Source organism: Megascapheus bottae, chromosome 12, assembly GCF_031878675.1.
Source record: "Megascapheus bottae isolate mThoBot1 chromosome 12, mThoBot2.hap1, whole genome shotgun sequence".
In the NCBI taxonomy this organism is placed as follows: Eukaryota; Metazoa; Chordata; class Mammalia; order Rodentia; family Geomyidae; genus Megascapheus; species Megascapheus bottae.
In genome coordinates this window covers 5,649,091-5,661,380 of record NC_143520.1, presented here as the reverse complement: position 1 = coordinate 5,661,380, position 12,290 = coordinate 5,649,091, and the positions used below count along the sequence as shown (strand labels likewise).

At 40.1% G+C, this 12,290-nt stretch overlaps 1 protein-coding gene across 6 annotated transcripts in view; it reads right to left on the bottom strand.

Annotated features, from left to right (window-relative positions):
• The window catches only part of Ttn (titin), a 279,501-nt gene that overhangs the window by 246,765 nt on the left and 20,446 nt on the right, over window positions 1-12,290 (bottom strand). For all 6 annotated transcript variants that reach the window (XM_090342543.1, XM_090342544.1, XM_090342545.1 and 3 more), the window contains 14 exons: window positions 11,206-11,490; window positions 10,861-10,926; window positions 9,649-9,907; window positions 9,382-9,445; window positions 9,049-9,264; window positions 6,995-7,137; window positions 5,878-6,083; window positions 4,794-5,027; window positions 4,442-4,686; window positions 3,276-3,577; window positions 3,011-3,175; window positions 2,753-2,921; window positions 956-2,649; window positions 574-855 (listed from right to left, as the gene is read on the bottom strand). In XM_090342543.1, the coding sequence (XP_090198669.1) occupies window positions 574-855; window positions 956-2,649; window positions 2,753-2,921; window positions 3,011-3,175; window positions 3,276-3,577; window positions 4,442-4,686; window positions 4,794-5,027; window positions 5,878-6,083; window positions 6,995-7,137; window positions 9,049-9,264; window positions 9,382-9,445; window positions 9,649-9,907; window positions 10,861-10,926; window positions 11,206-11,490 (4,330 nt within the window). The remainder of the gene's footprint in view (window positions 1-573; window positions 856-955; window positions 2,650-2,752; window positions 2,922-3,010; window positions 3,176-3,275; window positions 3,578-4,441; window positions 4,687-4,793; window positions 5,028-5,877; window positions 6,084-6,994; window positions 7,138-9,048; window positions 9,265-9,381; window positions 9,446-9,648; window positions 9,908-10,860; window positions 10,927-11,205; window positions 11,491-12,290) is intronic.

The window sequence follows — 12,290 nt, the reverse complement described above, 5'->3', positions numbered from 1 at the left end:
TCTTCAGCTCAAGGCTACCACCTTACCCCTTGAGCCACAGTTTTCTGGGGGTTAATTGGCACTAAGAGTCTCACGTTCTTCAGTGAGGGCTGGCTTTGAACCATGATCCTCAGATTTCAGCTTCCTGAGTAGTTAGGATTACAGGCATGAGCCACTACACCTGGCTTGCCAATATTCTTAATTAAGAATATAAGCTCATAATTTTTGCTACGAAGCATATATCTAATTCCTAAAGAATTATTTTTATGAAGCCATGCATTTGTGGCTCCTGCTACCCAGAATGTTCAGTTCTAACCATTGTGGTTCAAAGCCAGCCAGGGCAGGAAAGCTCCTGAGACTCTTATTTCCAAACCACAAAGCTTTGAACCACAAAGCTGTGGTTCAAGTGTTTTGATCATCAACATTCAGAGAACAAGTTAAGGGCCAGCACCCAGATCTTTAGTTTAATCCCCAGTACTGGCACCCAACAAACAAGAATTCTTTTCATGAAAGGTAATCTACCCAGCTAATTTTATCACAGGGTAAAGATAACTTTCAAAGGTAAATGGTGCAGCCATGATTATTTTTTTTTACCTTCAACAATGAGTTTTGCTGTGGTTCTGATGTTTTCATCTTCCACAAGGACACAACTATAGTCCTCGGCATCGGATGTATCGACGGTCAGTACAGAGAGGAAGTGAACCTTCCTGTCAGAGTGCATTCTATATTTGTCTCCCCCATAAATCTCCACACCATCTTTATACCATTTCACTTTGACAAATGGCTCTGAAGTTTCACATTCAAAAGTTGCCATGGAATCCTTTTCCTTGGCAACAACATCTTGTAATTCCTGTGTGAAAGTGATCAATTGCTTGGCTGTAGGGTGAAGGGGGGGGGAAGAAAATGGAATTAAATTCATAATGTGAGCAATGGGAAAATGTTAAAATGATGAATAAATTAGAGAGTTCCAAATTACCTTGCACAAGTAAGAACGCATGACTTGAGGTTTCTCCAGCTATGTTGATGGCCTTTACCATAATGCTGGCAGAATCCTCAGCTGTCACATCTCTGATGACCAGTTCACATACATTGTCCTCGGGCCAGTACCAGTAGATTCGATCTGAGCGCTCTATTTTTACACCATTTTTGTACCACTCACATTCGGGGTCTGGTTTTCCCACAACTCTGACCCTGAAGTGTGCGTCAGATCCTTGGCCAACTGTCTGGCTTTGGATTTTTTCAAAGATCTTGGGTGCCTCCATACTCGGACTGAGTTCAATTCTGTCAGGTTTAAAAGTTGGAATGGTGACTTTGCCTTCTTCCGCAAGGGCTTTCTTCTCCTCTTCCGTTAACTCCTTGGTCCAGTGGAGAAGTTCGTCCTTCGTCTTCTTCAGCAGTTCTTCGTAGGACTCGTCCTTCTTGCGGGACTTGAGCTCCACAGCAGTGATGGCTTCGTAATACCCTTCCTCAGTTCTGCGCTTGAATTTGCTGCGCAGCTCTTCCGACTCCTCAGATACTTTCTCGTGCGTAATCCTTTCCGCCCTTTTCAGCTTCACAATTTCTTTGGTTTCACTGGTGTCCACAGGTCTGTCTACTTTCTGGACTTCAAACTGAAGTTTCCCTGGTTCGTGCACGTGGAGCTCAGGCTTTGGCTCAGGAGCGCGTCTCAGGACTGACCTGAAGTCTTCCCTTTGCTGGATCTCAAGCTTCACTTTGTGCTCGGTCACACCTTCAGGATTTTCAGCAGTGACCTTGACTTCGCCGGTGTCGTATGACTTGCAGTCTACAATGTCTAGATAATGAATGCCGTCATAGCGCACTCGGAACCGTTTGCTTTTGCGGATAAGCTGTCCATTGAGGTACCAGTTGACCTTGGGCTGAGGGTACCCGGTGACTCGGCAGCGGAACCTCGCTGTCTCTCCTTCCAGTACTCTCACTGGCTCTGGGAATAAGACAATGTCTGGCTTTTGCTTTTCTTTCTGATCGGTTGTTACACCGGTGAGGGCGCCTTCGTGAGCCATTCTCTCTAATTCTTCAATTTTCTGTAAGCCTTTTCTTCCCTCGGGCAGTTGGGACTCTTCCACAAGACTTTTCTCATCTTTAACGATGAGGGTGGCAGACGTGTGATCGGTTCCATATTTGTTAGTGGCTCTGCAAGTAATGACACCACTGTCTCTAGAGTAGGCCACTCCATAATCAAGGCTGCAGTATCCAAATTCATTAATCATGCGGAGTCTGTTGGCTGCTTCCAATGGCTTCCCGTCATGAAGCCATTCCACCACCATTGTCGGGTCCCCAATTGGTGTCAGTCTACATTCAAAGTGAGCCGGCCCAAAGCGTTTCAGCCTCAAGGATGTGAGCTTCTTTTTGAAAAACGGTTTCTGTTGCTTCTCCTTGTCGTAGAGGTCTCCCTCCTCCCACTGCTCTTGACCGTATCTCATGTGGAGAGGCTCCAGTTCTGGGGCTGCGATCTCCTTCGCTCGGTACGTCCCTCGTGGGATGATTAATCTCCTCTCCGGTTCAGGCTCTGCAAACTCAACTTCCACATTAACCTTACATCTGGTGGTGTCCCGGCCAGCTTTGTTGATCGCAGTCGCAGTATACCAGGCAGAGTCTTGGCTAACGGTGGAATCGATTTTAAGGGCAGCTTCTCCCTTCGTTCCTTCAATCCTAGAAAAGAGACATTAGAGCATTAGAGCATTAGAGTGGTATTATTTCTCTGGTTATTGCATCTGTAGACAAACTTAGCTTTATTATTTCCAAAGAAAGTTACCTAATTCTTGGATATTTGTGAGGTACAATGATGTCACTGTTTTTCAACCACACAATGTCGGGGTTGGGGTTACCCATAGCTCTGACTTTCATTTCAAGTCGAGAACCTTCCTTTATGTTGATATTTCTTAATTTTTCTACAAAAGCTGGTTTAACTTGATGTTCCACAGCTGAAAGAGAAAGGTTGAAATTTAGAACAGCCTGTTGATAGACTAAATAATAAGGCAGTTTCTTAATTTTGATCTTATTTTATTTTTACCTTCCACAGTTAAAGTCACTGAAATTGAAGATTTGCCTGCCCGATTTTGGGCAACCACAGTCCATTCCCCTGTATCACTGGGTGATGCAGGGACGATGATTAGTGATTGTGTGCCATCTTCTTTAATGACTACTTTGTGGGTATAGTCATTGACAATTTGCTGGCCTGTCCGGAAAAAAAAAATGTAGAAACAATTAAAAATAGATTTAAAAAAATTGTGGACATAGACATCTGGTACATTTATGAGAAAAAAAATCTCATTTACCATTATGGAACCAGAATGTTTCTGGCATAGGTCTACCCACAACTTTTAAGTCAAATCTGGCAGTTTGTCCTTCTAAACATTTGAAAGAAGCAGGTTTTAAGACAAAGACTGGTTTGTACAGTCTTTCAAGTTGTGATTCATCTGTTTCCTCTAGCTTGCGTCCAGGGGACATCCGGGCAGGGGACATCCGGGCTGGGGACATCCGTGCAGGGGACATCCGAGCAGGGGACATTTGGGCTGGGGACATCCGGGCTGGGGACATGCGTATGGGAGACCTGCTCACTGAACGTGGGGAGATAGATCTGAAATACAAAGGCAAACAGAATGTTTTCACAAAATTCAGCAAAACAAATCTCTTTGTCTTCTTTGTTCATGGCATTTTAGATTTCTTTTTTACATTTCAGCGAATATCTCAAATTCAGCAGAATCCAAAACAGAATGAAATATTAGTGTCCCTACAGATATGCTTTTCTTATATCCTCAATCCTGGTCAGTAGTCATTTAATACTTTCAGGTTCCCAACCCAAATTTTTGAAATAAACTTTACAACAATCTCTCCCTTACCACTTGGACTTAGTCACCATACCCTCTTGACTCAACTAAATAGTAATTGATTTAAAAAAAAAGCAAGAAACTAAATTTAAAAGAAAACTGCAATTTTTATTTAAGAGGAAGAAAAATATAAAAATTATGTTTGGCAAGAAATTAAACAAAACCCCATCTGTATTTTGCAGCCATACTTGCTTGGATTTAGAACACTGGCACTACAATGACAAGCTGAATAAAAGGCAATTTTCACAAGCCTTAGTGTTCCCATTTTCAAAACAATAATGATAATTTCTATACTGCAGGGTTGCTATATATATATATATATATATATATATATATATATATATATATATTGGAGAATACCTTTATCCAGATCAAATACCAGCAAAATCCCAACAGCTATTGTAATATTAGATATAACAAGGTGAAATGAACATTTTGCTACAGAAGAAAAGAACTCTGAGCAATTCTTAGAATTGCTAGTCATAAGTAACTGTGATATCTCAGCCTTCAATTTTTTTTCACATGACAGCATCCCTGTGTTTCTGTGTATGTTTTTGTTAAGATGTTTTAAGGCAATTTAAAGACAAAACACTGGAAATTATTACAAGTCTTACCTGATTCTGCTCATTTGATCTAGTGTGGGTATGTAAGTTGGAGCTCCAAGTGGTGCAGCAGGCTCCACATACAGCTTCCCTGAGCAAATTGCATTTCCTTTAATATTGCTGGCAAATGCAGTATAAATTCCTTCATCTTCTGGAAGGACAACAGGTATACGCAGACTAGCTCTGCCATCTTGCAGAAAGTCCATTTGGTATCTTTCTCCTTGTTTGATGCGTTTACCATCTTTGTACCATGCAATCTGCAAAGGATACCATGCATATAAGAATAAAATGTATATAAAATAGCTATAGTGTGATCTATTTGTACCTTTGTTCTGGAATGGAGTTATTAATATTTATGTTTTACCTTGGGTAATGGATATCCAGACATCTTGCAATGAAAAGTGACCCCCATTCCCTCAAGAATTCTATAGTTCTTGATTCTTATATCAAATCCTGACTCAATTGCTTCAGATTCAGAAATGTCTACTGCCATCTTTTCTTCTCCATCTTCTTCAAGGAGTTCTTCTAATGTAGTCTTTATTATTCTGTATTCAATTTCTTTAATTAGCCTTTCTTCAAAGGAAGAAATATGGAATTCCTATACAGTAAAAAGATGGTGATTTGTTAAACATTTACATCTCCACTGATAGAAATTTGGTGTTGAGGATTCATTGATCCAATTTTTGTATGAGTGTGTGTGCATGCTAGTTCTGGAACTTGAACTCAGAGTAAAAGTGCTGAGGTTTTATCTGTGTTCAAGGCTAATGATCTACTACTTGAACCACAGCTCCACTTCTGGTGTGTGTGTGTGTGTGTGTGTGTGTGTGTGTGTGTGTGTGTGTGTGTGTGTGTGATTAATTGGAGATAAGACTCTTTTGCTGGGATTTTCTGGACTGGTTTTGAACCATGATGCTTTGATCCAGACATTTTTAACAGGTAGAAGAATCTAGAAAGTATGGTAATCTAGGTTATGCTAATATTCCTCTTTCACATATATAGAAAATAAATGTATTATACACATATACAGGTATAAATATGGATACATATATACAAGTCCTCGAGCTTGAACTCAGGGCCTGGGCACTGTCCTTGAGCTTTCCTAAGGCTAGTACTTTTACCACTTGAGCCACAGCACCACTTTTGACTTTTTCTTGGTATGTGGTACCAAGAAACTGAACGTGCTAAGCAAATACTTTAGTACTCCTGGCCCTATCAGTCTCATTTCTAAGGTCATAGCTTTGTTGCATATTTAGAATTTTACTTCTGAAGTTTTAAGTGTAATATTTCATAAAGATTCAAAAAAATTGTCAGTAGTAAAATTGAATTTACAAATACTTTTCTAACTCTGATTCCATCATTTTAAATGAAAATGTCAAACAAAAGGGGCATTCTAAGGAAAAAAGTACAGTTTATTAAATAGCTTGGTTAGTGCTTACTGTTTTACTAACCTGGTCTTCTACAAATGTTCTGACCATTACAGTATCTTTGGCCATTTTCTTCCTAATTAAAGCTTGTTCTTTTTCATATTCCTTTTCATATTCAGAGTATACAAATCCAGGTGCTGTTTCACCAACTTTGGGTTCTTGAACAAATGCAGTCATCTGTGTCTGATAAAGCATCTCTTGATGAGATTTCATCAGTGATTCATAATCAGCTATGAGAGACAAATTTAAGTTAATTTTTATATTATTAAAAAGTATTCATGTCAGCATTAATTTAGACAGGCTAATACTTGGGAAATTTAATACCCTAAAGAAAGGTTTTTCAATTTCCTGCTATTAAAGTGTTCAATAGTATCTATTAATTTCCAAACCAAACATAACAAGTCAAAATACTGTAGGAAGAATATATCAGCAGTCTGTTCTCTGGGATTTTATTCTAAATGTCTTCCTAATCTGTTGCGTGACTTTTGATAATCCATTTACTTTCCTGAGTTTTCTGTGCATTAGCTGTGAAACGGGAATAATAATGAATAAAGTTAACTTCCTTAAGGGATCTAGAGCACAGCAAGTGGGATCAAGCAGGGGATGGCCTCACTGTAAGTGTGACAAACTAGCAGAGATCAATGGTGACTTTCAGTTGCATATTGTTTGACAGGAATTCTACTGCTTTTCTATTTTCAAATTACAAACACTGAAAATCCTGATTTCAAGCTTCTTCTCTCTCTACAAGGCTGCAAGTTCAGCAATATTGAACTTGAGTGTGATTGCACAGGAACAACCATATTGGAAATGCTACTGGCCTCTTGAGGAAAAACACATATTCTTCCAATTGCTAGCATCTATGTGCTCAAGTCTGTTAACCTGTCTGGAGCTTTCCTGCTAGCAACTAGAACTAGAATCCACCAATCTTCAAAAAGAAGCAAAATAGAAGCGGCTTTGAGGATGTCAGAAATTCAGCCCCAATATGGATTTTGAGGCCACGTGTGCTAAAACATTTCCTATACAGCTGGGGCCAAAGGATCAGGGACAAACTATTAGAACAACATTACAACTGTGCAGCACAGTTGCTTTACTGTATTTTAGTTCTATTATACACAGGCAAGATCCTTACAGTTACATTTACCTTCTTCAAGTAAGGAAGCAGATGCAGAAGTTTCTCCATGCTTATTCCGAATAACAATAGTGTATTCACCAGCATCATCAGCAAAAGTCATAGAAATCACCAATCTGCATTCACCAGTTTGTTTGTTGTGACTCACTTTGTATCTTCATGGAAATAAACACATTAAAAATGTCAGTCAAAATAACCCAATGGAGAGTAAAAGGGTTGAATTTGTGAATGGATTGATTTGTGGTGCAAAATTCAATGACTAGAAATGTGAAAAAGCCATAAATTATAGGAATGACATGACCCAAACCGAGGAAAGTACAGTTCACATAAGTTCATCTTTTTATTTTAAAGATTATTCAGGACAGCACAGTGGTGTGTGCCTGTGGTCTCTGTTATTTGGGAATCTGAGAAAGAAGTATCTCTTTATTAGGTCCAAATGGCCAGATGCCCTTATCTTGAGGCCTAAAAACAATGCCTTGATTTTCTGACACTCCCACCTTACCCTTTCATCTAGAGTACATAAACTCAAACATCAAGATATCCAGGCTTGGCTGCTTCCCTTCCTTCAGCTGTGGCTTTGTTTCCCACTATGTAGCCTACCATCAGTCACTTTCAAACCATCCCCCACTAGATAATTCCAACCTTCTTTTTACATCCATTATAAAGACTTCAGGTTGTTAGTAAGGAGTAAGTGTCTAGCTCTGGCTGGAGGTACCCTCCTCCTTGCCATTTTAACTATTTTTCCCCTAATCAACCCCTGCTGGCATTGAATCATTTCTTTGTCTATCTTCTCACCTGTTTCCTCTTTTGAACCCTAACACTCTTGAGCTCTGCAGTTAAAAGTCAGCCTAAGCAACACAGTAAGACTCTATCTTTACAAATAAATAGAAAGTGCAGCTGAGTGCTTATGGTTCATGCTTGTAATCCTAGAAACTCAGGAAGCAGAGATCTGAGGGTCATGTTCAAAGCCAACCTGGCATGAAAGTCCATGAGACTCTTATCTCTAATTAACCACTAGAAAACTGGAAGTGGTGCTGTGGCTCAAAGGGTTAGAGAGCTAGCCATGAGCTGAAGAGCTCAGGGACAGTACCCAGGCCCAGAGTTCAAGCCCCATGACTGACCAGCAAAAAAAAAAAAATCTATCTATCTATCCATCCATCTTTCTTTCTTTCTTTCTTTCTTTCTTTCTTTCTTTCTTTCTTTCTTTCTATCTATCTTCCTGTGTGTGTGATTTAAAATAAATAAAAACTGACTACCAAAAGTCTGAAAATGGAGCCCTGACTCAAGTAGTAGAGTGCTAAGATCAAATAATAATAAAAACAAAAATTCCCCATATTCAGTATTAAACATCTTATATATTTATTATTATTAAATACTACACCTGCATATTTAGATAATCAGGTTGCCAGTTTTGGTATTAAAAGGAATTGTTAGAGAGTCAAAACAAAACTTTTGTGTTCAGCCAGGCTCAGTGGCTCACACCTGTCATCCTAGCTACTCAGCAGGCAGAGATCTAAGGATCAAGGCTCAAAGCCAGCCTGGCTACAAAAGGACCTGAGGCTCTTATCTCCGATTAACCTCTAGAAAATGGGAAGTGGGACTTGGCTCAAGGATAGGGTGGTAGCCTTGAGCTGAAGACTCAGGGACAGTGCCCAGGCCAAGTTCAAGCCCCAAGACCCACAAAAAAATAAAAATAAAAATAAAAATTTGTGTTCAATTGTAGAAAAGCTATTACCATAGATCTTCATTCATAACCAGCTCTTGAGTTCATTATATAACTCTTTTATTTTTTAAATAGTGATTTAACTGTAATATATCTTTATTGAAAACTGTCTCAAAAACTTGCTGGAAGTGTATGTGTATGTGAAGTACTCTAGCACTGTGAATCAAAGTAGAATTGTGAAACACATCTTCTATTCACTTTTTTACATAGCTTTAATTTTCAATAAAGCTGCACAAAAATATAAAAAAAACCCTCCTCCCCAAAAACCCGTGAAGGCGCTCTCTCTAGACCTTGCCTTCATAGTGCAAGAAATAGCACAGAAAACATGCAGCCACCACAATACCTGTATCCAGTGGTGAGGGGGACACCAGACTTTTTCCAGTAGACGTGGGGCTTTGGGTTACCGCCCACCTGGCATTCAAACACGATACTCCCGCCTTCTACCAGTTTCTGGACCACTGGTTTGGTAATGAAGAAAGGCGCAGCCGGCTCTCCGGGCCCAGCTTGCTCGTCTGTGACAGTGCTATCAGTCATGACCACATCTCTTGTTTCAGTAAAGCTACAAAGAGAATTCCCTACAGATTAGTTTCTGCGTTGCCACTGGTCAATTCCAAAGGGATGGAACATGGGAAAGTATCAGAGAAACAGCAGCCAATTTGGCAAAAGAATCTTTTACCGTTTCTCTTCCGTGGCAAATCTCTCTGTCACAGCTGTTGTTTCCTTTTCGAAGTCCTCAGACACTAAAAGAAGACAGAAAGTCCTTGTTGAAGGGAGGCAGTGTGCTTCTATTAGTAACAGCTTAGCAATGAGAACCCCCATAATCTTTCCCCCCGCTGGCTCCCCAAAGAGACAGCTTCATAAAGAACGCAGACCCTATCTCCCGGGAAGAGGTACTAGCGGAGAGCAGAGGCTCAGATGAGGGCCCAGGAGGACAGCCACTAACCCTGCACAGTCAGATAACAGGACGTGCTGAGGGTGCCAGCCTCGTTCACCGCGCTGCAGGTGAACTGTCCGCTGTCCTCCGCAAAGGCCTCGCGAATCGTAAGACGCGCGACTCCACTCTGGAAGGTGATTTGGAAATCAATGGAGCTTTCGATTTGGTAGTCTTCTCTGTACCATGTCACTTTGGGGGATGGGTATCCGGAGATGTGGCACTCCAAGGTGACAGATTCACCCTCTATGACTGTCACATTTTTTAAGCCCTGTAGAGAGAAGACAGGGGAAAGAACGCATCATGGTCAATCATCTTTCTGTGTTATAACGAATGTGGGAATTGAACTGGCGTACTTCATTACCACAAAAATGATCACAAAATGCCTCTGGTCATTTAAGAGCTCCAGAGCTCTTAAAATTAGACGCTTTTAGCCTTGGAGTATTCCCAATTTGAAATGAATCCGAGGCATTTTCTAGCCCCTGTGATGGCATTATATTAACATTATATAATTAAGAATCTCTGTACCTTCTGTTATTCTCACAAATTCAAATCCTAATTAAGCTGGAAGGCATAAATATGACTTGCTCAATGAAACTTTGCCCTGTTGTCTCTTACTGTAATCAAATCCTTGCTTTCTGTGGATCCTGTGGAAGTGTTTTATTTTCATTCATTTTGATTTATATATTGGTCTTGGGGCTTGAATTCATGGCCTAGGCATTGTCCTTGAGCTTTTGTGCTTAAACCTAGAACTCTGACACTTAGACCACAGCTCCTCTTCTTGCTTTTTGGGGGCTGCTTAATTGGAGATAAGAGTTTTCTGGCCTTTCCTGCGTGGGCTGGCATCAAATGTGATCCCCAGGTTTCAGCCTATTGAGCAGCTAAGCCCCTGATTACAGGTGTGAGTCCTAAGTGCCAGGCTTTGAAGTTATGCTTAGCATATTTGCATATGGACATTTTCACTGCTGGCAAATATTTCAAACAAGGATGAAACATTTTCTAATCTTCCTAACTATTATTGTCTACATACAGAAACTCACTCTACCTGCTGAATCCATGAATGATAGCTGTTACACAGAATCTCCTCTTCTTTGCTAAACAGCGTAGTGTCATATTATAAATATTATAAGCCCACTAATATTTCCTGAAGTTATTTGCAAACCTAATGTTGAAGTGATGTGAGCACAAATAAATGGTGACCCACACGGAGTGTCTTGAACTCACCGAGACTAACGTAGGCGGGGTAACAGGGATCTCCACAGGCGCGGGCACTCTTGCTGTTTCTGTTACCTACAAGTTTTACAAAAGATGTTACAAAAGGCCCCAGATACTGAAGGAAAAAAATCCTCTCCTAAACAGCTCCTGAATTTCTTAACATGTGTAAATATATATATATATATATATGGGCAAAATGGCTTCCACCGTTTGTGGAAGCATGTGAGATAAAAAAGCAAGTTTGGATGTGGTAAAGGACGGAGGTTACACGCTTGGTCGGTTGTTCTGCCATGGTAGAATTGTGGGAGTGGATTAAAAAAGAAAAAAAAACCAGCATGCAAATCAGTGACCAACCTTGGCTTCACGGCCATGCAGAACTTGGAAGTGCTCTTCACGGACTGTGCTGCCAGAAATGCTCACTCCGACTTCCTTCTTCACTTCAATGCCAGTCTGGCTTTTATAAGTATCCAGTGGCATGTCGGCAAAGGGAAATTGTGGTGAAGGGGTAGGCTCCGTCCGTACTCGAGTCTCACCAGGCTTTACAGTAGGAGCCTTCACAGATTTGGTGATCTTCTGAGCTGAAGATGTGCCTGACAATTCTTTTTGTAATGTGGCAATAGCACTTCCGGCTATTGATGCCTACGCGGAGAGGGTGTGAGAGAATGATTATCCAGATGTGCTTGAACACTGGCATTCCTGTGTTGACTCAGACTACTTTTAGAATGAGCTTTTTTTATAAGACTTTTTATCACGTGTACAGCTACAACAAGAGACATAAGTTAATTATAAAGATCCTTTTGAAAACATGAGAAAGGTGAAGTAATGCACCGTCTATCTGGTGAATATAATGTAACTCTTCTATTAATTACAATAAAAATATATGAAAAAGATCCTTTTCATTCCTGTGAGTTTGTAAAATAGATTTTTGAAAAATTGGGCCAGGAGTTTGGCCTAGTGGCTTCCCTACCATGCACAAAGACCTAGGGTTCAATTCCTCAGTACCACATACATAGAAAAAGTTGGAGGCAGTGCTGTGGCTCAAGTGGTAGAGCTCTAGCCTTGAGAAAGCCCAAAGACAGTGCTCAGGCCCTGAGTTCAAGCCCTACAATTGGCAAAAATAAAAGAAAAAAATATACTTGAAGGAGTTATATTAAGAACTCATAATTTTACAGCACTTATCATAAAAGAAGTTGTGATATACTAAAGCTTGGACATAATTGTCTTCATTTATCCCTGTCAGTGAATACTGTATTTGAAACTATAGTAGGAAATTCAAAATCAATAAATTACTAAAACATATGGTACATTCTAAGGAATATCATGAAACTGCCCATTTGTGTTTTGGTTACAAATCTATGTTGCCTGTGAAAAGAGCTATTTCAGAAACTATTTTTCTTAATGGCTTCCTTAGTGCTTTCATTCTAATGTGGTTTTCAATT